This window comes from Eretmochelys imbricata, chromosome 8 (assembly GCF_965152235.1).
Source record: "Eretmochelys imbricata isolate rEreImb1 chromosome 8, rEreImb1.hap1, whole genome shotgun sequence".
NCBI classification, from domain to species: Eukaryota; Metazoa; Chordata; order Testudines; family Cheloniidae; genus Eretmochelys; species Eretmochelys imbricata.
In genome coordinates, this window is record NC_135579.1 from 46,920,966 (window position 1) to 46,947,551 (window position 26,586).

Sequence of the window (26,586 nt, forward strand, 5' to 3'; positions counted from 1 at the left end):
CATCTCAAATGGGGCACCCAAAATCTGAGACTCTCAAGTCACTTTGGAAAGCTTTAGCCTAATTATTTTCTCACAGATGAGTTTTATCCCTTTAACAAAATAGAAATCTCACAGAGAGGAGGCCTATTAGTAGAAGATGTGAAGACGAGGCAGCCTGGTTTGGGGAGCAGGGTAGTTCCCAGCATGCCCTGGCTCAGGTGCAGCTACTCTCATGATCATTTGGAGGGAGCAGAGCCCTGTAGCTATAGCAGTAGAGCTATCCTACTAGTGGGATTTTAGGAGACATTTCTCTGCTTCCTCTCATCACAAGTCCTGGGCATCAGTCATGTTTCAGGGGCTTCACATCTACACATCCCCCCTTCAGGGTACGCCAGGGTTCTTCTGCATGGCCAACATCCAGACGGGGACACACTGCTCAGGGAAGCCCTCCTGCCTCTCCTGCTGCAGGATGGTGAGTCCGCTTTTCTCAACAAGGCTCCGGAGGATGCTCAGGTCTCGGATCACACTGCTGTCCAATGGGTCCAGGATACAGCCTTCCCGGGCCACGTTGTCCTTGAGAATGACAACGCCGTTATCCTTCAAGCCATTTTGACACCGGATAAGAAACTCCAAGAGATCTTTATCGGTCAGGTATCCTATAGGTGAAGAGACAGAAATGGGTTGTGGTTCACCATTCCAGTGCATCTGATTGGACTCCTCTCAGCTGGGGCTTGACTTCATCAGCTTATTTATACTCCACTTATTTGACGCAAAGTAACTAACAGAAGTGTTTCTCAGGGTGAGAGCAGGAGACTGGGACTCATAGGACACCGGGTTTTCTTCCTTATACCAGCACTCTTTTGCTGGTATAAGCTGCATCTACACTAGGAAGGTTTGGTATAGCAATGCCACCAAACCTTTTCTAATGTAGACTAGGCCTTAGAGTCTCAGATGTTGTGTCTTGGGAGCAGGCCATTGGGTCAACATGCCATTGGAGGTGTTTTTAAAGAGTTAATCGTTCACACGCAAGGGTGCACCAAATGCACTGAAATCACCCAACCATTAAATCTATGAGATGATCTGAAACAGGTCACTTCCCATTCCATAAACATGAATCAATGTGATTAAACCTATTTCATTTTGTTTCATTTAGCAAAACTTCTCATTAAAAGGCTCACAGTCATGCCATGTTCCTATTTAGAATGAAGATGATCTAGATTCCCTGCCCCATGAGCCACTTTGTTCTCCCTACAGCTTTAATTTCTTAACTTTGCTCAGATTTGGGATGGGACATGGTAGCTAGCATGTTAATGTCCCAGGCTTGTGCTTTTGATTTGGCCCTAAGCAGTTAAGGACACCCTTGAATTTGCCATTTTCTTGTTGCACTCAGCTGCCAGCAGGGGCACTTGAAGCTGGACGATCCAAAGAGTTTGGACAACCTTACTGCCGCTTTATTTCACACACAGCAGGTATTTGAGAAGCCTGACACCCTGTCCTCTTTTCCTGGCAAGCACGGTTCACTCCACAGCATTTGCAGGTAAGATAATAACACAGTCACTTGTGTTATAGGTACAGCTGATAGAGCCATCTATACTTAAGTTAGCCTAAGAGTTTCCATTATAAGACCCTGTTTTCAGTTGCTTCTAACTTTGCCAAACTTAACCATTTGGGTTAAAATATTCCATGTCATGTGTCTGCCACAGAGTGAATTTTCTTTAAGTTTCTGCAAAAATGGTTCAGCCATTTCCAAAACCAAGTTTAGGGAAAAATCTGATGTTTTTCCCTTGTTAAAAAATGTGTACAAATGTTTCGTTACACAGCTCTAATGCCCCCATGCTGTGAACCAGAGTCACAGGGTTTTTTTTATAGATTCATAGAGATTCGAAAGCCACAAGGGACCATTGTGGTCATCTTGTCTGACCTTCAGTATAACACAGGCCAGAGACCTTCCCTAAAATAATTCCTAGAGCAGATCCATTAGAAAAAACATCCAATTCTGATGTAAAAATGATCAGTGATGGAGAATCCACCATGACTCTTGGTAAAGCCACACTGCTGCACTGACCAGGAATCAAACTCAGCTCAATGAGTTGGAAGGCGGCTATACACTCAACTATACCACCACCTGAACTGGCCCCTTTAATGGAATTCAGACCATAGCATGAGCCCCTTTAAGGGAGAGGGCCTCAGTCCTGTGACTGAATAGGTGTGCCCTGGCTAGGGCTGATTACAGGGCAGGGTAGCACCTGGGGTCAGAAGACATATGAGGAGGCTTGAGAGCCAGGAAGGAGAGAGAGGCCAGAAGTAGGCTCCTGGGTGGTGGGAACTCCAGAGCCCCAGGGAGTGCTCCTGTGGCCACTGTCCTGTATAAGGGGCAGGGAACTAGGAGAGAACAGAGGATGAAGGAAGCCAAGGGCCTGCAGAGCAGTAGTGGGGACTTACCTGCAATCTCTGTGAGTGCTGGGGTGAAGGAAGGCCTAGAGGGCCCTGTGGTTTCAGTCCCATACACAGAGCAAGGAAAGAACCCAGATGGGGTGTGAGCCCTTCCCTAACCCCAGGGTGGCTGCCGTTTGCATTGTTGCTTTGTTTGAGTCTTTGAACTCCATTAGGGGATGATAGGGACAAACCCAGGAACCCTCCCCTTGAAGGAAGATTGGGGACTGAGGGAGAAGTAAGTGACAAAAGGCGGCAGAGCCAGAGGTGTTTGGAGTTACAATATGGGTCTTTGCTATATGCCTTTGAGACATGTATAATGATAAATTACTCCATGACAAGGGTGTTCTCAGCCCAAGGGAGTGTTGGGAGTAGGGTGACCAGATAGCAAGTGTGAAAAACCGAGACAGGTGTGGGAAGTAATAGGTGCCTATATAAGAGAAAGCCCCAAATATCAGGACTGTCCCTATAAAATTGGGACATCTGGTCACCCTAGTTGGGAGGGAAACTGAAGCCAGGTGTCTGCGGGGCACCTTCCTTCCTTGCGAGGGCGCTTGAGGAGGGCCTAGCCTAATACCACCAGGAACTTGAAATTTGGCAGCTAAATTCTTTGCAGAGTTCATCTGCACTGAACCTGCTCCATCCTCGACCTGTCCCCCTCACTCCTCCCCTCAGCTGATCCACCTCCTAAGTAAATCCACACACACGTTGTGGAACTAACGTGACATTTTCTACAATGCCATTGTTCACTCTGCAGGAGTATTCTGACAGCTAAATCTTAACAGTAGATTTAAGCATACATTTAATCTCTGCAAAACACGATGTGTTTAAACAAAGGCAATACAGGCATGGTTGAGTTCTGACCACCCAAAGGATTGAATCCTATGGGGAAAATGTATTCCCTTCCCTGACCCTGTGTCTGTCTGGTATATTTTGATTGTAAGCTCTTCAGGGCAGAAAACATCTAATGCACAGTGTTTGTACAGCACCTAGCACAATGGAGCTCCATTTTGCTTGTCCTTAGGCACTACCATAATAAACATGATGACCAGACTATGATGTGCCACACCAACAGTGACTGAGCATGCTCCTTTCCAAGGCTGCAGAGGTGCAACAGTATTTTCCTGCAGTTGCTCCTCCTGGCAGCTGGGGACTGCTATGGTGCACTAGAACTGAAAACAAGGAAATTGTATCTCCTATCAAATATCAGGGGGTAGCCATGTTAGTCTGCATCCACAAAAAAACAAGGAGTCCGAGGGCTCCTTAAAAGACATGGAGAGAAATGCATCAAATGAAGTGGGTTCTAGCCCATGAAAGCTTATGCCCAAATAAATCTGTTAGTCTTTAAGGTGCCACCGGACTCCTTGTTTTTGTATCTTCTGTGTTCTCAATGCCGTACCTTGCCAGTGCCTATGCCCAGGCAATCTTAATTCAGGCATTTCCTAACTTTTGAGTACCTGACTTTGCAACCTCAACATTCTTTGAACATGTATTTTAATGCAATATATGGATGGTTCATTAAATATATAAACGGTGAACTAACCTGAAACCCACTGTATCCAGATGACATCATATTTTTGGGGGGCTGGAGTGAATTCCTGGAGGCTGTAGCAATAGTACATCTTTACTCTGTCCTTCTTGCCCTGTAAATAGTTCTGGGCCTCAGCCAGGAAATTCTCCATCATATCCACCAGTTCCACGCTCTTGAAAACTGGCAAGAGGACATGCTTAGTGACCCGTCCAATCCCAGAACCGCAGTCGAGGGCATGCTCCGTGCCAGCTTTTCCAGGACCCTGTGGAGTACAAGAAAACCATTTAAAAGCCAGAAATAGCACCACCAGCAGGATCGCTGGATCACTCAATTAGTCCATCAAATCCACTTTCTTGCCTCCATCATAATTTTATACTTGACACTGAAAAGGAAACGCTGCATTGTGCACATAGTTGGTTTTGCAGTGCGGTACAGAATTTGATGGTAATGTCAGCACAGAAGGAAATTCTCCCCTGTCCCCTGCTGCAATCAGCTTACAGTCTAATGTATGAGCTCTGACTAAGCTTAACATGCAAACCTAAAAATATCATTACCAGACAGAAAATTATCCAGATGATTAACTCTGTGATCCCCAGTGGCAGGGAGTTTCACAGGTGGCCTGCATTTACTGGTCATTAACTTCGTGGCATGCCTTTTTGGTTTTGGTCCGTGGGACAGGGTCTTGTACTAAACTCTTAACTTGAATGGCTCTATCAAGTTCCCCTGTGGGGGCTTGTCTACATTATAGCACTTTATCATGTTCAGGCATGATTGGGAAGAATCAAGTTAGCTGACAAGATTGGCCACAAATGACCATCAACAGGATATTTACAGTGTTGTGGTAGCTGTGTTAGTCCCAGGATATTAGAGAAACAAGGTGGATGAGGTAATATCTTTTATTGGACCAATTTCTGCTGGTGAAAGAGACATGCTTTCAAGTCCTGTGTAGCTCAAAAGCTTGTCTTTTTCATCAACCAAAGATGGTCCAATAAAATATATTACCTCATCCACCTTGTCCAGCAACAGGATAGTAAAATGTTGGTGGGGGCCATGTCTCCCTCCAGTCGCTATGCCCCTGCCTTGGGAAAAATCACCCAACCTGTCTGTGCTCAGTTTACCCATCTGTAGGTAACCATATTTGCATACAGCCTAGAAATGCTGGAAGGCCTAATTAAGGAATGTTTAAGTGACATGTCCCTGACAATAGACTAGAACTTGGGACCTCCTAAATCCCAGCCCTGTGCTCATTCCTACAAAGCAGGGAGTCTTTTGCCTGGCACAATGGTGAACATAAAGTTTTCACAAGTCCTTAGTTTTCCTAAAACATTCACCCATTTCATAAAGTCCTTGCAAGTTCAGTTCTCATCTATTCACACCTACCCATCTACCAAAACCAACCTGTCACAAAACCAACCGACCCCATGGTCCTCTGAAGACAACTACATCTTAACAGTAGATTTAAACATACGTTTAATCTCTGCAAAACACGGTGTGTTTAAACAAAGGCAATACAGGCATGGTTGAGTTCTGACCACCCAAAGGATTGAATCATATGGGGAAAATGTATTCCCCCCCACAAGGTACATAGAATTCAAAAATGGACAAATTGATTTTGCTGAACATTTTTTAAAAAACATCATCTCTGTACAGAGATTGGACATGATCAATCTCAGCACCACAGGTATGTGTATGAGAAAGTAACAATGAGCTGCTGAAAAAGGATGTTTCTAATTGATGTTTTTCTTGCTTAATTATAGCAGCAGCTTCTATTCTAGCTATACATAGGCTCTTAAGAACCTGCTGTTTTGCTGTAAAATGGGAATTTTAGCAGTGTGCAGGCATTAACTGTGAGACTGGAACTCCTCCAACCTAATTTGTCTTTAAAGAAAACACATTGGAGACAAATGTAAACACCTTCTCCCCTCTCCTATGTAAGTCAGTGTTGAAACGAAAGCTAAGGGCCAAGGTCATCCCTGCTGTAACTCCATACCTTTCAAAAAAAGTTACATCAAGGAAGGATTTGGCTCTATCTGCTTATTAAACAACCTCCTTCAACAAGACTAAGAATAAATCATGTCAGAGGCTTGTATATCATCACTTCTTGGGCCCCCTTTCAATGATTAATTCAGCAGATTATTACGGTCAAAGGACAGTCCCAAGGACGACATCATGGCTATAAATATACCGGCTGTGCATCTAGTTACATGAGGTAGCTGTAGAATAAACACAGAGGCCTGGAAAGATCTCAGCCACTCACTTTACTGGTCCTGCTTTGTCCATTTCTGAAGATTAATCTGACCTTACTTGCAAGAGTGTGTGTCTGCCCTGCACAAGGTAAACCCAAAATTTTCCACAGGAAAAATCCCTATTTTCCAACCAGTTCTAGCATAGCTTTTTATTGATGCATTCATCAGAACAGATCTAATTTTTCATAGAATCATAGAATATCAGGGTTGGAAGAGACCTCAGGAGGTCATTTAGTCCAACCCCCTGCTCAAAGCAGGGCCAAGACCAACTAAACCATCCCAGCCAGGGCTTTGTCAAGTTGGGCCTTAAAAACCTCAAAAGATGGAGATTCCACCACCTCCCTAGGTAACCCATTCAAATGCTTCGCCACCCTCCTAGTGAAAGAGTGTTTCCTAATATTCCACCTAGACCTCCCCTACTGCAACTTGAGATCATTGCTCCTTGTTCTGTCATCTGCCACCACTGAGAACAGCCTAGCTCCATTCTCTTTGGAACCCCCCTTCAGGTAGCTGAAGGCTGCTATCAAATCCCCCCTCACTCTTCTCTTCTGCAGACTAAATAAACCCAGTTCCCTCAGCCTTTCCTCATAAGTCATGTGCCCCAGCCCCCTAATCATTTTTGTTGCCTTCCGCTGGACTCTCTCCAATTTGTCCACATCCTTTCTGTAGTGGGGGGCTCAAAACTGGATGCCATACTCCAGATATGGCGTCACCAGTGCCGAATAGAGGGGAATAATCACTTCCCTCAATCTGCTGGCAATGCTCCTACTAATGCGGCCCAATATGCTGTTAGTTTTCTTGGCAACAAGGGCACACTGTTGACTCATATCCAGCTTCTCGTCCACTGTAATCCCCAGGCCCTATTCTGCCAAACTGCCACTTAGCCAGTCGGTCCCCAGCCTGTAAGGACTTGCTAATAGGCCACATGGAAATTCACATCAGAGAAGTCAGGGTCACAAAACGCCTTCCTTAGGCTGCCTCTTATCTCAGTTTCCTTGTAAGGGCACTGTCTCATCCTCTGTAAATGTATCTACTAATTTACATACTATTAGACATTGTCCATGCACCTAGTGTACAGCATGTAAATGAACATGACAAATGTTCTTTGGCTATTTAAGAATGTTCTTGGCCTGTGGAGAATGCCTGATCCATGAACTCTTCACTAGCCAAAGAACATTAGTCATTATTCATTTTTGGCTTCTCAGTGCAATATCAAAAACCAAAACATTCTGATTGAAAATGGCACCACACTGCCTCCTGGGAGTTGTAGTTTGGATACCTTATGCTCCCATTGTCTGTTAGGCAGAGCTGTCTGGCCAGACTTCATCTCTCACGATGCACCATGGCCAGGAGCTCCCTATGAGGCACCCGCTTCCCTCAGCGAGAGGGGAGAAAGTGGTGTATCATGGAAGATGTAGTCGCACCTGGAAGGCCCACCTATAGGGGAGAATGTGAGCATGAACCACCCCTGAACTACAGTTCCCATGAGCCATTGCAACTCCATTTTTAATCAAAATTTTGCTTTTCAGCTGAAATGATCTGAATTTCAGGTGCCCTGTATTTTAATGAAATATCAAAATTTTCCACAGAGAGCAGACACTTTTTTGCAAAAAAAAAAAAAAACCAAAAAAAACCCCTTACTTGAGTTGAAAACCCAATTTTCCATTGTCAAACAGTTTTGCCAGACAGGCTTTTGATCAGCCTTGCTTTAGGATTGTTTGAATGGAAAACACTCTAGTGGTTGGTTCCCTCATTCCATCTCGTCCCCTAAGCTGCTATCCTGTAGGAGATGTACATATTCAAAAGCTCTGGCAAGTAGCAGAATGAGGTGCTCATGGAGCTTCCTAGGGTCATGGCAGTATAAAATTAGTCTCTCTGGGGCACTGCCCTAGTGGGGCTCTGGACTCTTGCCATACCCAGTTACCACCATGGGGTTACTCCAGTACAAGCCACACCCTCTTAGTCCTTGTTGTGGGTCCTGCCCTTGTGGGCCCTGCTTGGTTGATGGGTGGGGGGGAAAGCAAAGATGCAGGTTCAACACAAAACAAGCCCCTCCTGAGATCAATGAAAAGCAGAAATGGTAGAGGCACCACCTTACTTCAGAGATGCCTGGGTAGCCACCTCAGTCTTTACCTATCGGGTTTGCCCCTGAAGTTCACTGGGCTCCTTGCAGAGCTGGGGGCGTTTCTGGAGTGAAGGTTCTTCCTGCTGTTTCAGGAGCTACTCCAGCCGCTCCCTTCTCAGGGCTTCCCCCTTGCAGATTGCAGCTTCCTCCTTTTTAAAGCTTTCCTGCTTCCCATGCATGATTGACAGGGTTACCTTAGTGCACAGAGCTTCCCAAGCCCCTTCTCTGTTAGTGCAGAGTTTATACAGCCCATCACAGGCAGCCATGGCAGAGGCTCATGGCGTCGCTGCTCAAGGCTTTGGAGGAGTGGAAAGGAATGCAGAGAAGGGCAGTGGCAGAGAAGGGATTAGAACACAGGAACTTTTCCATTACTGCTTCCTGTCTCAGAGGGAAAGCTGCAGATGAGGAGGGAGGCACTAGAGTTGGTTTAAAAAAAAAAGTTATTTTTCCACAAAAAAAATCATAAAGTTTGTATTTTAAAAAAAATTTGCAATGCAAATTTGTTGACAAACAAAAAATTAAAAAGGGAAAATAATTCACTAATCAAAAAATATTTTTGATAAAAATTTTCAGTGTTCAGACACCAAAAACTTTACTGAGAATTGAAAACTTTTATGGCAAAATATTCAATTTCCATTTTGTCATCTAACAACTGGAAAACTTCAACCCAAATGAAAATTGTCCACACACACACACAAAAAAATCATTTTGGTCAAAAAGCCAATGTTAGTCAAAAAACATTCTGATGACAAGACTTTAGTCAGCTCTAGGAGTAATGGGATGCAGAGAGAAGGCAGAGGATTGGGCCATGAGTGTATTTGGGTTTGGATTCACTATACACCGAGTACTAGGCCAAACTATTTGGCATTCATTGGATAATAAAATAATGACCATGCCCTATCCTTTGGTGTTCAGATCCAACAAATGAGCCAATAACATCATGTAGTGGTTAGTGGCTATCCCTCCCTGTCAGTCTCAGAGAGAGGCCATGCCCACTCATTATGTTGTACCTATACATGCAATGCTCAATAAGAGAATTAGCAGTCTCAGGGCTCTGGTCCTCGGGCAGGGCCGAGAAGTAAGCAAAAGCAGGTCATCCGGCCTAAGATGGGTAGGCGGCCATCCCAGGAGTGGGACAACTGCAGGGGGACCCAGACCCACCCTACTCCACCCAACCCAGGGCCCTGACAGTGGCAGAGGGTTCCGCCACTGGGTCAGTTGCGATTTCACTGTAACACGCTGACCTAGACTCTGGCAACACAACCGGACTCTGGTGTCCCTGGGCTACTTCCTACTACCCCTCCTGAGTGTACCTCCATCTCCTGGGGTTCCTCTGTCCCCCCAGGGTACAAGTACAGTGGTAGTCCCAGTAGCTCCTCCGGGTACTGGTCAGTCAACAGTTCCAGCACCTCTTCTGGGTCCTCAGCACTGTAGAGCTCCAACTCAGGTGCAGGGCTCAGCATCAGGCAAGAAACATCTGCTTCCTTCGCCAGCTCTTGAATAACTAAGCAGCAGGGCCTGCCTTTTAAACTTCCTGTCCTGCCCCTCTGGTTCTGGTCGGGGGTGTGGCTTGCCTGGCTCCATCCACCAGTGGTGGAGAGTGGTTTCTCCCCAACACTCTCAGAGGGAGGCCACGCCCCCTCACTATACATGGTAATGGGCACGTTATAAATATCTGTGAGAAACGTGAAGATAAGATACAAAAATCCCTATTAGAACCTCTTGTCCCCATCCTGCAAATGGCTGCTTGTGTCTACAGAACATTTTCTAGCACCTTGTCCATTCTAATTTCAAAAGTCCAAGCAACAAAGCTTCCGCTACTTCCCTTGGGAAGTTATTACACAGCCTAATACTGTCGGAAAGACTTTTCTGATATTCAGCCTATATGTTCCCATTCTTATTTTCATCCCATTATCTCCATGTTATACCCTATGTACCTTGCTAAATAATCCCTCTCTCTTAGCAAGTCTCCCTTCAGTCATTACTTGGTCAAGCTAATCTCTTTTATCCTCATATACCCTTTCTTCCAAACCACCCTGATAATTCTTATCAGCACTGTTTGAATACTGTTTATTGGTTATATTATTTGATGAAGTGCAGGGCACCTTACTGACTAATGAACTCATTGTATATTTTCTTCTATTACCCAACCAATGGTAGTTTTGTTCCTCTTCTCTGAACTCACTTCATTTTGTCAATATTTTGCTGGTAACCAACTGTCCAGAAGTCAGTGCAATATTCCAGCTGCATTAGCACCAGAGCTATACAAAAAGAATTATTATCTCTTTACCCCATTACATTATGCCTTCATATAAGCAGACCGAAATGTAGATTTTTTTTTTCAGTCGTATCGTCTTGTAAATTCATCTGTAATTTATTGGCTGCTTTCCCCATAGGTCTCTCTTGGTATTACTGTCTCCCAGATTTCTCCCTCCCATTAAGTATGAGTCTCTTGGTTTATTTTTATCCACCTGTATTAGCGCATTTTGTACATTTTATTTTGTCTCACTTCTTTACTTCGTGTGCAAGCTCTTGGGGAAGGGACCAACTTTTAGTTCTGTGTTTATACAGCACCTAGCACAAGGGGCTCCTAGGTGCTACCGTAATACAAGTAACTAATAGTAGTAATAGTTCAACAAGGAAATATCCAAGAATACTGAGGAAATAATACATACACCTTTAAAACAAAAAGCTGGGGATGAATTCTCTATCTCTCAGACAACCTATAAAGCATTAGGCTGGGGCTTCTGCCGGGATATACCAGAATGCCATAGTATTTATATTTTGGGCTTATCATTAGCCTTTTTTAACCTCAGGGAGCCATTTAGTGGATGGAAATAACACAGAATCCTAAAAATCAGGACTTGACATATCAAAAGCTTCCTAGTTCTTAAATCTCAACCTTAAAAATGGCTCCTGGGCATTAAAAAAAGCCTGTGAAATGTGTTAGAGCAAATCAACACACAAATGCAAGCACTAGAGGCTGCAGAGCACTAGCAAGGGAGATGACCTTGCCTGTAATGTAAAAGGGAGAGGGCTATTACATGCAGTGTCTACTGTGACCAGCTCTATTTGAAGGGTTTCCCAAGCTAAGCTGGAACTAGATATAACACTTACAGTCCTATTCTTTGCATACTCAAGCAAGCATCAGAGTATATCAGCAAAACCAGGCAGCTGGTCCGTGGTGATGCAAGTAATGGTTGATCAATGATGCTGGTTCCTGGATATTTACATAGGCTGGCCACACAAAGTGTGTGGTCTATTGCAGGAATTTTCAAGAATTGTGGCCTATTCAGGTTTGGACTTCACTCCTTCATTCACCTCTGTGGGCAGATGTTTGGCTGCATCTGTGTGTTCCCCCGTGTGCTGCTCCAGCCCAGACAGATGGCACAGCAGACTTCAGGCGAACCGCCCAATGACCACAAGATCCATTAAGGTATGAAGGCATCCTGCCAGGCTTATTGTTGATAAAGCATGATACTAGTATCCCACAGACTCTACCAGACCACTAATAAATGTATGCCTGTAGTGAGGCGGTGTGGTGCCCCACCACCCCGCAGAGGGAAGAACCTCCCCAGACACCAAAGTGGGTGGAGCCAGTGGATCCTGCGCCCGCCCCCTAGAGGTCAAGGCGCAGGACAGGAAGTATAAAAGCCCAACCCCAGAGCTCACTTGGGTGGCAGCTGCCGGAGAGGCCAGGTGCCTGTGGCCTGGCTCCGGCTTGGGAGACCCTGGCAATCCGCGGCCGACCCAAGGACTGGCCGGACCAGCCAATGCCTAATGCCGACCAGTGCACAGAGGAGCTGCCAAGCCTACCCCTCGCCAGCTACCCAGAGGAGCTGCCAAGCCTACCCCTTGCCAGCTACCTGGAGGAACCCATGGTGCTGGAACCCTCTGAGGATACCACCCTGACCCAGGTACCCTACGAGGGGGAGTCCAGAAGTAGCCCGGGGGCAGCCGACCCTAGTCTGGCTGCAGCGCTGCCAGAGCCAATGTCAGTGTGTTGTTGCCAGGATCCCCACTGACACAGCAGCAGGCCTTCTGTCGCTGCTAGGGCCCCAGGCTGGGATGCAGTGGAATGGGTGGGCCTGCGACCCCCTGCCACACACCTCGTGGGTGGCAGTCTCCCCCTCTCCCTGGTTGCTCAAAGCCAGGAGCCTGGGATTTGCTGTTGAACTATTTGCTCAGTCCCTGTCTGAGGGCCTGAACCTGTGACTATTTGTTTGCTGCCAGCCCTGACCCAGGGCCGGGGCTTATATTGTACTGCTTGCTCAGTCCCTGCCTGAAGGACTGAGCCATAGACTGGGTATTCCCCAACCCAGCAGAGAGGGTGTAGCAAGGACGTGTGGTGCCCCACCACGCCGCAGAGGGACGAGCCCCGGCCGAGTCCCCTTACAATGCCCATAACAATGGCCCAGCTCAGTGAACGGCGGGACTTTCCGTTCCTTCCTGGCACAGCTGGACTTCAAATGCAGGGGTTCTTGGCTCCTAGGACTGTAAGCAGTAAACTGGAGTGCACGGCCTCTCAGCCAAAGTATGATGCTACCTTCAGTGCAAAGCAGCAGAGACTTTAAAATACAAGGGACTTGTTAGTCATCAGATTTTATGCTGATCAGAGACGGAACAAACCCACTGCAACACCACCCAGAATGAGAAGACTGAAATGAAAAATTATTTTGCTACTCTCGATCGCAATTTTATGACCATTGGTTAGACACTTATTTAATATGAAGGAGCACAACTAACTATATAAGTGCAGCATGGTCTAGTGGATTGGGCAGTGGTGTGGGAGTCAGGAGACTTGGGTTTGATTTCTGGTACTGATCTCCTCTGTGACCTTGCGCAAATCGCTTCCTCCCATCCCTTGCCTCTTTAGGGAAGGGAGTATTTCTTATTGTGTGTTTGTACAGCACCTAACACCCTGAGGTCCTGATCTGTTTTGGGACCTCTAGGTGCTAGTGTACTACTCCTAATAATTAATAATTTATTATTATTATTACTAATACATATTTACCAGTTCAGGCAATTCTATTGCACTGACATATTCCCCCAGTAGTTTCTATTGGGTACAATATTCTTCCTCAATTCCTGCCCTACATTGCTATGTAGTGTTGTTCTGTGTTGTTAAAATACCACCACTTTCCATCCCAATATATTTAAACCTGATAAAGGAACATACTACTTTATAGAAACCCTAATTAACTCATGGATCTCATTGCCCCAAGATATCACTGAGGCCGAAAGCTTAGCAGGTTGCACAAACGTTTAAGACATGGGTATGGATAATGAACACATCCTCAGCGAGGTGCTTTGGAAAAATCCCCCCTTGATGCCCATCTGCATCTTTAAGCACCTACATATCTTTAAAAATCTGGCCCTAAGTGACTGAGGTTAGGAAAAAAAATTCTCTATGGGCAGCTTATTCCATGTTTGCCTAATAGAGGGTGGGATGCGGCACACCCCTATCCCAATCAGGAAATCGCTAACGAGCTCCTCTGGGCTCAACCAGTACTAAATAGGTGCATCTTCAGAGGACAGGACAAGGAGTAATGGTCTCAAGTTGCAGTGGGGGAGGTTTAGGTTGGATATTAGGAAAAACTTTTTCACTAGGAGGGTGGTGAAACACTGGAATGCGTTACCTCGGGAGGTGTTAGAATCTCCTTCCTTAGAAGTTTTTAAGGTCAGGCTTGACAAAGCCCTGGCTGGGATGATTTAATTGGGGATTGGTCCTGCTTTGAGCAGGGGGTTGGACTAGATGACCTCCTGAGGTCCCTTCCAACCCTGATATTCTACGATTCTATGATTCTATGCCATGTGTAGGAAATGAGCTTAAAAGAGAGAATCTGTCACAGGAAAGGGTGGTAACCAGAGGAAGGCAGCTGGGCCTCAGAGGCAGCAATGCTTGCAACAGAGCTGCCAGGAGGAAGATGGCTTGCAAACCTCTGCCACACGCAAGGGCCCTCCAGATCAGGTATAAGCCAACTACAACAGGGAGAGGTTGGAGATAAGCCCTGACCTAGGGTTTAACTACTTCACCTTCATTGACAAGCCAGACCTCTATAGACTCATAGACTTTAAAGTCAGAACGGACCATCATGATCATCTAGTCTGGCCTCCTACACATTGCAGGCCACAGAACCTCACCCATCCACTCCTGTAACAGACTCCTAACCTCTGGCTGAGTTACCGAAGTCCTTAAATCATGGTTTAAAGATCTCAAATTACAGAGAATCCACTATTTACACTAGTTTAAACCTGCAAGTAGCCGTGCCCCATGCTGGAGAGACTAATTTGAACGACTTGGAAAGCAAGTGTCCCGTAATTGGAAAGACTTTTAAGAGAGAAGGGTCTCTGAAAAAGCCCTGGACCTAAAAAGGCCCAGCCTATCATGTGGGATGTCTCACAACTTCTTCAGAAACATTTAGAAACAGACTCTGAGAGAGGCAGGGTAGTGGGCTAGCTGGAATATTAGTCTGATTTGGTATATCATGTCCACTTTACAGAACGGACCAGGTCTGACCTTGTAGCATTTACACAGGTGAAACTCCTACTGAAGCCAGTGAGACTTTTGCCTATGTACGGCCCCAATCCTACAAATAGAACCACCCCATAACCTCTGTGGAACTCTGGGGTTCTGTGCAAGTGCTTGGGTCCACCTGCATGGCGTGTTTTGCAGGATCAGGCCCTAAGAGCTGAAGAAGGACTGGGCATGATGCAGGTGAATTATGAGACATGAGCCCTGCTTCTTGCCAAAGATTGGAGCGGATGACTTACCCCAATAAACTTTCTAAGAAATTCCCTGGAGGATTCAATGTCTGTACTGGACAGCTCGATGTAGTCTCCCATCATGCCCTCTTCTGTCGCTGGCACCTCCCGGTAGAAATGTTTGGCTCTGGCATAGAACTGCATCTCGCCGTTGATCACTTCGCTCGTTAAAGCATAAAGTTTCACTGCAAACAGAAAGTGTATTATTATTTATTTATAATGGGATACTCCGTGGTCTGATTGGGTGTCTTATTAGTGTGTGTGTGCACGCATGTAAGATATTTGAATGTGGAAATAAACCAACAATTTGCAAAATTCTCTTCCTAATTAAAAGAATGATTAATTCTGGACTGGCTCCGGCAAGATGCTGAGGTCCATCAACTCGCATTAAAGTCAATGGGAACTGAGGCCGCTCAGCACCTTCCAGGGTCAGGGCCCATTTGTGTAAATACATCCCTACCTTCCCAGACGGCTCCATGTTAATTCAAAATTGTAGATTTCAGACTTGAGAGCAAACACACATGCAAATTAGACCCATAGAGGCTGTTTGCTACACAGCAGAACCGTGGGTCGCATTAACATTTGTGCAGTGCCACTTTTTAGACTATGAGTATGTCTACATGGCAATCAGAGGGATAACTGCGCACACATGGACCTACCTGAGCTAGCTTTGCTCGAGCTAGCTTGAATAGCAATAGCATTGAAGTCCCAACAGTTTGAGCCAGTTGCTCAAGTACAGCCCATGCTGCTGCGGTTTCACTTCTATTGTTTGAGCTGCTTCGATCAAAGCTAGCTTCGGTATGGCTCCATGTGCTGCAGTCACACCTCTGATTGCAGTGTACAGGTACCCCAAGATGAAGCTAATTGGTTTGTATAGTCCAAGGCCCAGCACCCTGTGTAGTTGATTATAAGCGTGCAAAGTCTGTGCCAAGCAGGAGTAAAACGGTCCCACCGGTGTGACTGAGTGAAGAATTCTATGACTTTCTGTAATATTTTCTTCCTGCTTGGCACCGGTGTTGGGGTTAATTGCACAGTCCGGCCCTAAATAAGGTGCAAGGTGGTGGCGCATCAATCCCTAAATTTTCATCTGCCACAGATCAGAAAGGAGGAGGGATGTGTAATTGATGAGGGTGACACAATAGGTGCTAGAGTTTGGAGTTTCTATTTTCATTGTTTAGTTTTTAAATGTTTGGGCTCTATATTACTACCACATGGTCTGCTGGTAACCAAGAATAGTAGCTTTGCAGCTGTCTAAGAAACATGAATTCTCAACTTGATATTTGATACTTTTCCCTTTTTTCTTTCCTTAACTGAGATCTGTGCTAAATGTTCAGGGTTTTTCGTACTTACCCTTTCTGAGTATTTGTAGGAGCTTACAATCTAAATAAAAGACAAGACAACAGACAGATACAGACAGACAGATAGGAATACGAGGAAACAATGAGATAACATTGATCAGCATGAGAGAAAGTGGTCTCTGCCTAAGCATTGTCAAGTTTTTTTTTTTGTAGGCATCAATGCAAAGGAGAGTTTTGAGGAGGGCTTTGAAGGCGGATAATGTAGCTTTTTCTTGCATGAAAAAGAGCTGTTCCCAAACATTCCTGTGAATGAAGACCCAATCACACGACTGCCTTTGAATAGCAAGTAACAAGGAGGTAGGGATGAATCTAATGCTGGTACAGATTTGGAACAAATACTCGTGAGCAGTTTGCAGTATGTGGCCAGGCCTACTATAGGTCGTGCATCTCCAATACATGTGCAGCACTGGAAGTGAGGAAGTGCCAAATGTCCGTCTGGTTAGGTACCTTCAGCCACAGTGTAAACACAGATTTCCCTGTAGACTAAATAAATAAAATGAGGGAAAAGGAATGCAGTTTATGTAGCTTGCAACTGTTATGACTTTGTCTTCCGTGTACTGCACCTTTATTGATAATAATTATTGCCTGGGCTTTGAACAGGCAAGTGAGACTGTGCTGTGGAGGAGCAGAGTAGACCACAACTCACGAATGAGCATGGTCTATATTTACTGAAGGCAAGGAGCCCAGTGGGGAATAAGTGTGTGCTTGCCCATCCTGAGCACCAGAATGACATCCTGGAGGCAAATGAGGGAGGGGCAAAGGAAGTAAAATAGGGAATAATTACCACTAAAGACCACTTTGAGCAAAATAGTGCTCTTGGGTTACATATTAGCAGCATGCCAGGGATATCCTTTATCCAACAAAAGCAGCATTACCAGCCCTTCTTGTCATCACCTGCTTAAGCTGACTGCCGAGCGGATACTATTAAAGCTTTAATCCATTACACATTTATGTTATGCCTGAGAAATTTATACCACAAGTGAGTGCTGAGCCCAGCAAGGGTCAAACCCAGGTTTGACACACTCCACTGGTTATTTTCCATATTCCAAAGAAACATTTCACTAAAGGAAGAAAAATCAAGGGGGTGGCAGTGGATCCCCTGCAAATCTTGACCATGATGATTGTCAGACTCTGGGAAATAGAAGGATCCACTGGCTGTCGTCCATTGCTGCAGGGACTGTTGCCCTTCTACTCCTGTATCCCCTTTCTCTGTATACTGCAACCACTGCTGATGAGGCTAGTGGAACTGAGCCCCAGGATACTCGCTTTACAAGATCTCACTTAAGAGATTCCATTGAGGATTTCTAGAGCAATTTTATTGGGCTTATCAACAGACGGAGTTTCATATTCTGATGGATGGAAAGGAGAGGAATGAACATGCAGCTTGTGCTTCAGGGCTGAGGTTTGTGTGCAAGGGGCAGCCCATATTACTGTTCAGAGCAGTAACACTCAAAGTGTGACCCCAATGAAAGGGATCACAGGGGAGTGACATGCTGCTCAGGATCTCAGATCTTTGGAGTCTGGCCCTGAATTTCTCATGGACCCTCAGCTACACACCACCCTCTGGCTTCCCCTCTCTACTGTCACCACATCCCAGAGGGGTGCAGTTCATGGTTTTGCCCACTCATCAAGCCAACCAGGGGTCGTGTCAGATACATTCATGTCATGACTCCCATTGCAGCTAAACAGGAGAGAGACCAAATCTGACAATACCCACCAAGACCACAATAGAAGACTCAGACATAGATATCGACATAAACTTCTCAGCCAAAAATGGCACTAAAAACTGTCCATTTTGATGTGGAGGGGTTCTCTGCAAAGAAGGCTGAAATGCTATCTGACATGAAAACAGATATTATGTGCTTGCAAGAGACACACGGCAAGGCAACAACACCAAACACTCCTGGCATGCATATAGCTGCGAACATCAAAAGCAACATTTATGCGGCACAATACTCTTATGTGACAAAAGACTGGTGGAAAAACACTGCTGTGAAGCACCATGGTACAAAAGCACTTATCATGGCAGCAATTTCTGTTTACAAACCACCAAGTGAACAGTTTGCATGGCCAACTGACCTTCCACTGCTGTAAAACCATGTCTTGTCCCAGCCGATTTCAACAGTCACATCATCTCAGGATTCCCCAACGAAGGGGGGGAAGTTGAGAAGGGGGTGGCAACTAACAAGTTGACCTTGCTCTATGACTTCAAGGACAAATGTGCCTTCCAAAGCACTGGATGGAACAAGGGGTACAATCCCGATCTAGCTTTTGTGACCCCTGAAAATGCCGGCAACTTCAGAAGGGAGGTTATGGCAATGATGGACAAGCACAAGTGGCAATAGAGGCTGCAGTGCAACCCAAAAACAAAGTACCTGCCAAGATTCTACTTCAGAAAAGCTTCCTGGGAAAGCTTCACCTTTGAACTAATGTATCCATCTGTAGTACCACTCTGATACATGAGCACTATGGCGAACTTGTCTCCCTGGTGTGAAAGTGTGCCCAAAAGTACATCCCTAAGTGATGTTGGAGACTACATACACCTGGGCTTTCAGAACAGGCAAGCCAACAATATAAGAGAGATTCAGAATTGTTTGACCTGGATCCATTCAGTGAAGAAACCAGTGAGCTTATGAGAGAGATTGGAAATGAGCAGCACAACCACTGAAGGGAGCTGATTGAAATGATAGCAAAAAAGAATGGGCCACCATTCGCAAGCTGAACCCCGATGCACAACAACCAAAGCGCGTTGCCATAGTCTCTCCCAACCAAGCTACACACCAACTCATCCCAACTCACAAACCAGCCCACAAAGCAAAGTATAAAACTAAACAATCAAGCAGGAACTTTGCTAACTCCTCAGACAACAAAGCCCACAATGAGCAGCAGCCATGAAAACCCTGAAAAGTGGAAAGCAGCTAGTCTCGATGGTATAGCTAATGAATCATTGCTACACTTTGGGACGAGAGCACAGAAGTGGCTATTTCACTTCTTTGTCGCTATGCAAGTGTTAACGCAGCCACCCAGGCTGTGGAGTCAGGCCAAAGGGGTTGCACTACTCAAACCACATAAAGACCCTAACCCTGCAAAGAGTTATTGCCCAATATCCTACTCTGCTCAACCTACAAACTATATGAGCAGATGATAATAGTTAGAATAGTGCTCATAGAGGAAGAGCAGCTGGCTGATGCCCAGGCTGGTTTCCAACCAGGATATTTATGCTGTGGCCAAGTTGCAAACCTACCTCAATACATTGAAAATGGCTTCAAAACCTGCAAAATTACAGAGGCTGTATTTGTTGATCTGTCAACTGCATATCACACTGTGAACCATCATGCACTGCTGTTGAAATTGGAAAGAAGAGCCAGATAGTCCTGGTCACCTCTTCCCTGCTCAAAAATCGACATTTCTTTGCCAAAATGGATGGTCATAAAAGTTGATGGGTAGCACAATGGGAGGGATTGCCCCAAGGTTCAGTGCTATCACCCTTGCTGTTTAATGTCCACCCAAATGACCAACCAGAATTCCCTGACATGCAAAGATTAATTCAGGCAGATGATCTTTGCATAACTTCCCAGGTGGAAAGATTTGATGACACTAAGCGCATTTTAACCGACTCCCTGAGTGTACCTGAAAAATCTGCTGTACTTGGTTCCTGAATGCTAAGCCTAGCAAGACACAAGTGTGCACCTTCCACCTGAAACACCACCAGGCCAAGGAAAACTGCAGATATCATGGGATGATACAATCCTTGAGCACTCTGGATATCTGGAGTACCCTGTGGTCACATTGGACAGAATGCTGACGTTCAAAGAGCACAAGAACCTGAAAAAGTGAGCTCCAGGAATTGTGCACTCCAGAAACTGGCCAACACAAATAGGACCCCAAAATACTCTGAGCAACCAGTCTTGCCCTGTGTTACTCAGCTGTGGAGTACTGTGCCCAGAATGGTCACACTTGAGCCATGTACACAGAATTGAATCGGAACTCAGTTGTACGATTGTCACATTGACCTTGAAACCAACTCCTACACTGTTGTATACTGTCTCACTGGGATTCCACTGCCATCAGTGAGATGGGATGCCTTCAGTAAAAAGGAGAGACAAAAACAGGTGCATGATCCAAGACACCCACTGTGTGGGCACATTCCTTCACCCAAGAGGCTGAATTCCAGGAAGAGCTTTGCCTTTCAAAATCCCTTACCCCCCCAAAAAAACACCGTGGAAGGCTGCAGAGTAACAAAATGTCAGGAAATGCCAGTAACCTTGGAGAACCTGGTTTCTTCAGGATCCAAGCACTGATGTAGAGCAAAAACACTGGTGTATGCTAAACCAAGCAAGAGCAGGGGGGCAAAGAGTGGTGACAATATGACAAGTGGAAGTGAGGAATGACCCCAAATGTGAATGTGGAGAGCCTAGGCAAACATTTGAACACTCCCTGATGTGATGTCCCCTGTCGATATCCTATATTCCCAAGGAACTATTCCAGATAAAAGGACAATACCAGGTCTTGGGTGCAGTTTTGGAGTGACAAGCTTTGATGATCAAACCAACCACAGCTCCTTTCATGTTAGTCCTCCCCTTCTGTGCATGTAGGGAAGGTCATAACCTACAATTTGATCAGGCTGATTGCTATGGAACAATTGATTAGAAGTGAATGAGGAAGTGTATTTACTGATCCAATGTTTTATTGCAGTGTAGCTGTAAAATGAGATCCAGCATCCAGGCCAGGATCTCAGGCCCCTTAGCCTCAGAGATGTGAAGGGCTGTAGCTGTTTTTCATGTGTAGAGTTTTCAGAGGTAAATAGCTTACCTAGTCATATAGCTACTTTTGGGGTGTGAGAAATGTTTCTAGTGAAGTAGCATTTTTCTATACATTCTTGGTCTCCAAGTTGAAGCTGCTGGCAAGGAGTCCAAGCAGCGATGGTTATGAAGTACTCACTAGAAAGCAGACTGAGATCAGAAATTCATTTTGTAAAGGTCACTGAACAGTTATCAGATGTTAATGATTTGTAGTCAGTACCAACATGGTCTGGATGCAAAGTGGTGGCCAAGAGATGAATTCCAAGCCTGTGAGCTAGACCAATGAACGTTTACCTAAACTTTTTGCCGTTGCAAAGTCTAAATTGGCACTCCTATTCTTTTCTTAGGTATCAATTTAGGAGTTTCTTTCCCAAACTTCTGAAGGGCCCTTGCTCTGATCAAAGAAATGGTAGCAACCTAGTGTTGGAGGCATTCCTGCTCTCAGACATAATATCTCATATTTCTTAGCTGTGGGGTTCACTCTTCTAAAACTGTGTGATGGGAACAGAAGTTTGCATTTGTGAGCCTGTCTTTGTGACTCAAACCGATTTCTGTGAGACAGAGAACAAGTTCAGTTGTGTCCATTCAGCTGAGCCCCCACTTTAAAATGCATCATGTGGCCAATGCTTGGTGCATCAGTTTTAAACACACATTTGAGAACCCTGGGTGAATTTTACCCCTGTGTAGCAGACGGGCACAAGACTAGGGGCCACTTAAGCCCTTTTTTGTCCAAAGGTAAAGTTCATCCCCAAAGAACCAATTTTACGTAGAGACCTGGGGCTCATGGTCCAGAATATTTAGCCCTACAAACTGACAGCATGCTGTTTTCTTTGCAGTGGATCATACTTCCTCAGCACCAGGGGGTGCTGGAGCAATTTGTATAGTAGGAGTACTGAGAGCCATTGAACCAAGCTGTAAACTCTGTATATGATGGAAACCACTTCAAGCCAGGGGGTGCTGCAGCACCCCTAGTTCCAGGACCTATGCTCAGCATTAAGGCCCCGATCCAGCAAAACACTTAAGTATTTTCATAAATGTAAATATCTGAATAGTTCCATTGAAGTCCACAGGTCTGCTCATGTGCTTCACGTTATACACTCACTTAAGTGCATTGCTAAATTGGGGCCTAAATTCACTCCCATAACGTATTTATACAAAGAAAAAAGTGCTTATTTTTGGCTGGAAAAATGGCATGTTGATTTCTTGTAAATTGGCTAGACACTGAATACGCTCAGCTCACATGTAACACTAGGGTGAGATTCTATGCTGCACCTCTCTGAGGTCCAGAACAGGACATATAGCCCAGGGTGAATGACGGCTAACTTTAAACCAACTTTGCACCTTCCTGACCCTAGGCTGCTCTAACCTTGAAATGGGACTACTTGTGCAAAGCTAGGTGCATGCTTAAGGCCTTGCTAAATCAGGGGCTTTGTCATTTTGTGTAATATTGAGGTTAAAGAAGAGAGACCTGGATCTAACCACAGATGCTGTGACTCAGACTTAGACGTTTTACATGGGGTGCTATGTTCTCCATGGAACTGAACTTGAAACAGTAATACTATCCTGGCTTTTGGAGCTGCCACATGCTTCCCAGCCCACCACTCATCTCCTTGCTCAGAGACACAGCAGAAAGAGTTGCTAAATTGGACAAACTGACAGTAAATTGACAAATTGGAAAGGGGTTAGAAAAGAGCTAGAAGATTGATTCAGGGACTAGGAAAGCTGCTTTACAGTGAAAAACAAAAGGAGCTCCATCTATTTAGCATAACTAAGGCCTGGTCTACACTGGGCCGGGGGGAAATCGATCTAAGATACGCAACTTCAGCTACGAGAATAGCGTAGCTGAAGTCGAAGTATCTTAGATTGACTTAGAATCACTTACTTCGCGTCCTCGCGGCGCGGGATTGACGGCCGCCGCTCCCCCGTCGACTCAGCTTCCGCCTCTCGCTGTGGTGGAGTTCTGGAGTCGACGGTAGAGCGATCAGGGATCCGATCCGGCAGGTAGTGTAGGCATGGCCTAAGAGGTGATTTGGTCAGTCTGCAGATATATTTGTGGGGAGAAGATACCTGATGGCAGAGAGCTCTTCAGCTTAGCAGACAAAGGGCTAACCAACCCGACAGCTGGACACTGACGCTAGACAACCAGCTAGACATGATACTGGAAACAAGGCACAATTTTTTTTTAACAGTGAGGGTAATTAATCATTTGAACAACTTACCTAGGGACCGGGTGGATTCTCCCATCACTTGATAACTTTAAATCAAGAGGTTGCCCTTCTAAAATATATGTTGCAGGAATCACTGTGTGAAACCCTGTGGCCTGTGCTATACAGGAACTCAAACTAGATGATATAATGATACCTTGAGGCCTTAAAATCTAAGAGTCTATTCATAGTTATTTTGGACAACTAAACAGTCAGAAATTTGGCTGAGTTTCTAATACCTTGCACTTATTTTCAGAACAAAGGGAAGGACTAGCATTGTAATGGACTTTTAGGAATTATGTAAGGCTATAACTAAGAAGAACTTTCTTTTTTATTGAGATTCCCCACAACATTCTTACCCATTCCCTCTCATCCTCGCAGAATGACTAGGGTGAAGTGAATTTATCTTCTATGGGACACGTCAGATGGTTGCACATTTTGTTTGTCTGTTTAGCAGCTCTATAGAAATAGTGCAAAACACAGAACTACCTCCACTCTCTAAGAGACCTATAAATGCCTTGATCTTTAACAGAATTCCCCCTGGTGTCAATGGCAGGTGCACATGTTCAGCAAAGGTGATCTGTTGCCTGTGAATGTGGAGGAAGCCCTCAAGAACAAATGCCCTGCCAATAAGATAAACAAGATGTGACCTTAAAGGTTCTTTCTATCTCTAACTGATGTGATTCTAACATTAAGCATAGCCTGCAGTATGCAGCTGGCAAAATGACCATCTTAAAATAATACAGTCCTAAGTCAAAACCTGGCTTCTTTTTGATTGTCATCAGGACAATTGTGGCTTTTTGGAATTGGAGTAGGACATCCTAAACCTTACATATTCGGGGCCAGACATTTCAGTAGAGCGCAGATCCTATTTCAGCACTATTTCCTAAAAAAGTAGCTCGGCACTTAGCATTCAGCAGCTCCTGTCGAAATCTGGCCATAAATTAACACTTCCTTCCAGAAGTACTTTGAAACTAAATAAATAATTGGATTGAGTGAATTGTGGGAGAGATTTAGGATAGCAAACTCTTGATAACAGACCCACCCAGCATTGTTTCGCAAGCACCTTTCCACTCTGCAAAGCAAGACTTGGATCAAAGATACAGACATCTGGAAAGATAACAAATATGGACATTTGACAGCCAGAAAGCAAAGCATGTCTGCTCCAGTTTTTTTTTCTCTCTCTCTCTCTTTCGCACTCACACACAATGCAGCTTCTCATCCTTAAACTCACAACACATTTTTTATTTTAATTGTAAATGGAAAAAAATAGCATTAACTGCATCTGCAAGCAAAGTAGATCTCATCTGCCAATCCATCTATTTCTGTGGTGCTTATCATTGTGGCACCAAGATACAATAAACTGTGATGCCAGATCAGTGGTAGCTGAAGGATAGAACAGACTGGCTTGTATAGCACCTTATTGTCTGTGCTAAGGCTTAGCAGAGCTATTTATCATTATTATCAATTTATTTGTATTCTGGTAGCTTGCACAATGCACTAGGCACTGTCCACAGACAGACACACACAGAGAACTCACCGAGGGGAAGCCGCTCCAGCAGGTAGAGGTAACTCTGAAAGAAATCACTTCGTATGGCCTTGTGCAGGATAAAAGACATGCTGTGCCGACAGAGCTCCTCGTCCGTCTTGCGCCAGCGTGACTTAAAGGCTAAATGGGCTCCCTTACCATCCATGGTGATGATAGTTTATGGGCTGTTTGGGGAGGGTGGGTGGGAATTGCTTGGATTGTGGTCTGAGCAGTACCTGTCGTTTCCAAGAGGCTGAGAGTGTCATTTAAACTGGGGCAGTCCTCTGTCATCCTATATTGAAGGGAGGGGGAATGTCTGGGAATGGAGCCGGGGAAAGTGCTGGCTCTTAGCACTTGCTCAGAATAATCTCTCCCGTGTCACCCTCCTAACCTAGCAGCTGCTGGAAAGTTCTAAAAACCCAAACCGGGATATTGCTTAGCCAGGGTAAAAGTATATGTGCTCCCAGAGGGATCGCTCTAATTTGATTAGTTTTTAAAATCTCTTTAGCTTCTACTTCAAAGGACCATGGCTGTTGTGCAGTGGCTCCCTCTCCCTCTTTGGCATATTGGAGGGTGATTTTTGTTTTTCAGGCGCTGGGTCGCCTCCAAGCCATGTTTGCTATTCATTCCCCTGGGAAGCCAGGTCTTCTCGGCAAGGCACAAAGTGAGTAGAGTGCAACTGACTCTGGAGAGGCAGTGTGGTCTAGTGGACAGTGTCCTGGGATGGCATTGAGACTCTTCATGGGGTTTTTGTCTATTTTTGGACCCACATTGGATGGTGTCCCAGAGACCTATATAGCAGGACAGCAGTTTTACTGCCTTGGAGAGACGTTGGGTAGGATCATTGTGCAGCTGATAAAAGAAGCTACTTAATAGCTCAGAGCTCACTGTTCTGAACTGATACATCTCTTTACCCCTCTCTGGCTTGGCAATGTCCATTTGTGCAGCAATATAATGGTACCTCCAGGTTTCAGCTAGGCTTAGCCCAGGCTTGGAATGGCATCAGGGCAGAATGCTGTGTGTTTCCCAGGAGAATACTGACCCTGTGGGAACCTTAACCTAGAGTATCCTGGACAGTTTAGTCCAGGGGTCTCAAGCTCAATTTACCTTAGGGCCAGTGCCAGTCCTCAAATCCTCCCCGTGGGCCAATAATGTCACTGAAGTTGGTGTTCAGAAAAGCAAACATTTATATTGTATTTTTTATTTTGAATTTCTTAGAAATAATAAAACTGTCATACAACTTTATACAATTCTTCGTCTGCCAGAGAGTTTTTAGTGTTTGCCAGACACCTGGCAATGCTTCAGTTCTGTCAGTTTGTTGATGTTTGGCCTCAGTGACTGAGCAGTTGAAACCGTCAGGATTGCAGCAAGGTGGGCATCAGATAGTTGTGTTCGGTATTTTGAGTTGTTCATATTCATTGTGGGGGGAAAAAGTGATACTGCCTCCATGGCTGACTCTGCCCAGCAACTAATGCTGCTACCTCCATGGCTGACTCTGCCCGGCGACTAGTGATGGTATCTCTGTCCCTCTCCCTCAGCCAATGGGAGCTGCTGGGGCTAAATGCCAGCAATGCCGGCAGCGTGTCCACATGCGTCTCTTCTCCGCGAGCCACAG

General features: G+C 45.2%; 1 protein-coding gene across 1 annotated transcript; it reads right to left on the reverse strand.

The window, feature by feature from the left end:
• Positions 1-360: 360 nt before the first annotated feature.
• On the reverse strand, positions 361-25,137 carry NTMT2 (N-terminal Xaa-Pro-Lys N-methyltransferase 2). Its single transcript, XM_077825340.1, has 4 exons — positions 24,984-25,137; positions 15,089-15,264; positions 3,956-4,205; positions 361-635 (listed from the first exon to the last, which is right to left on the reverse strand). The coding sequence occupies exons 1-4, from the start codon at positions 25,135-25,137 to the stop codon at positions 361-363; spliced, it is 855 nt and encodes a 284-aa protein (XP_077681466.1).
• Positions 25,138-26,586: the final 1,449 nt, after the last annotated feature.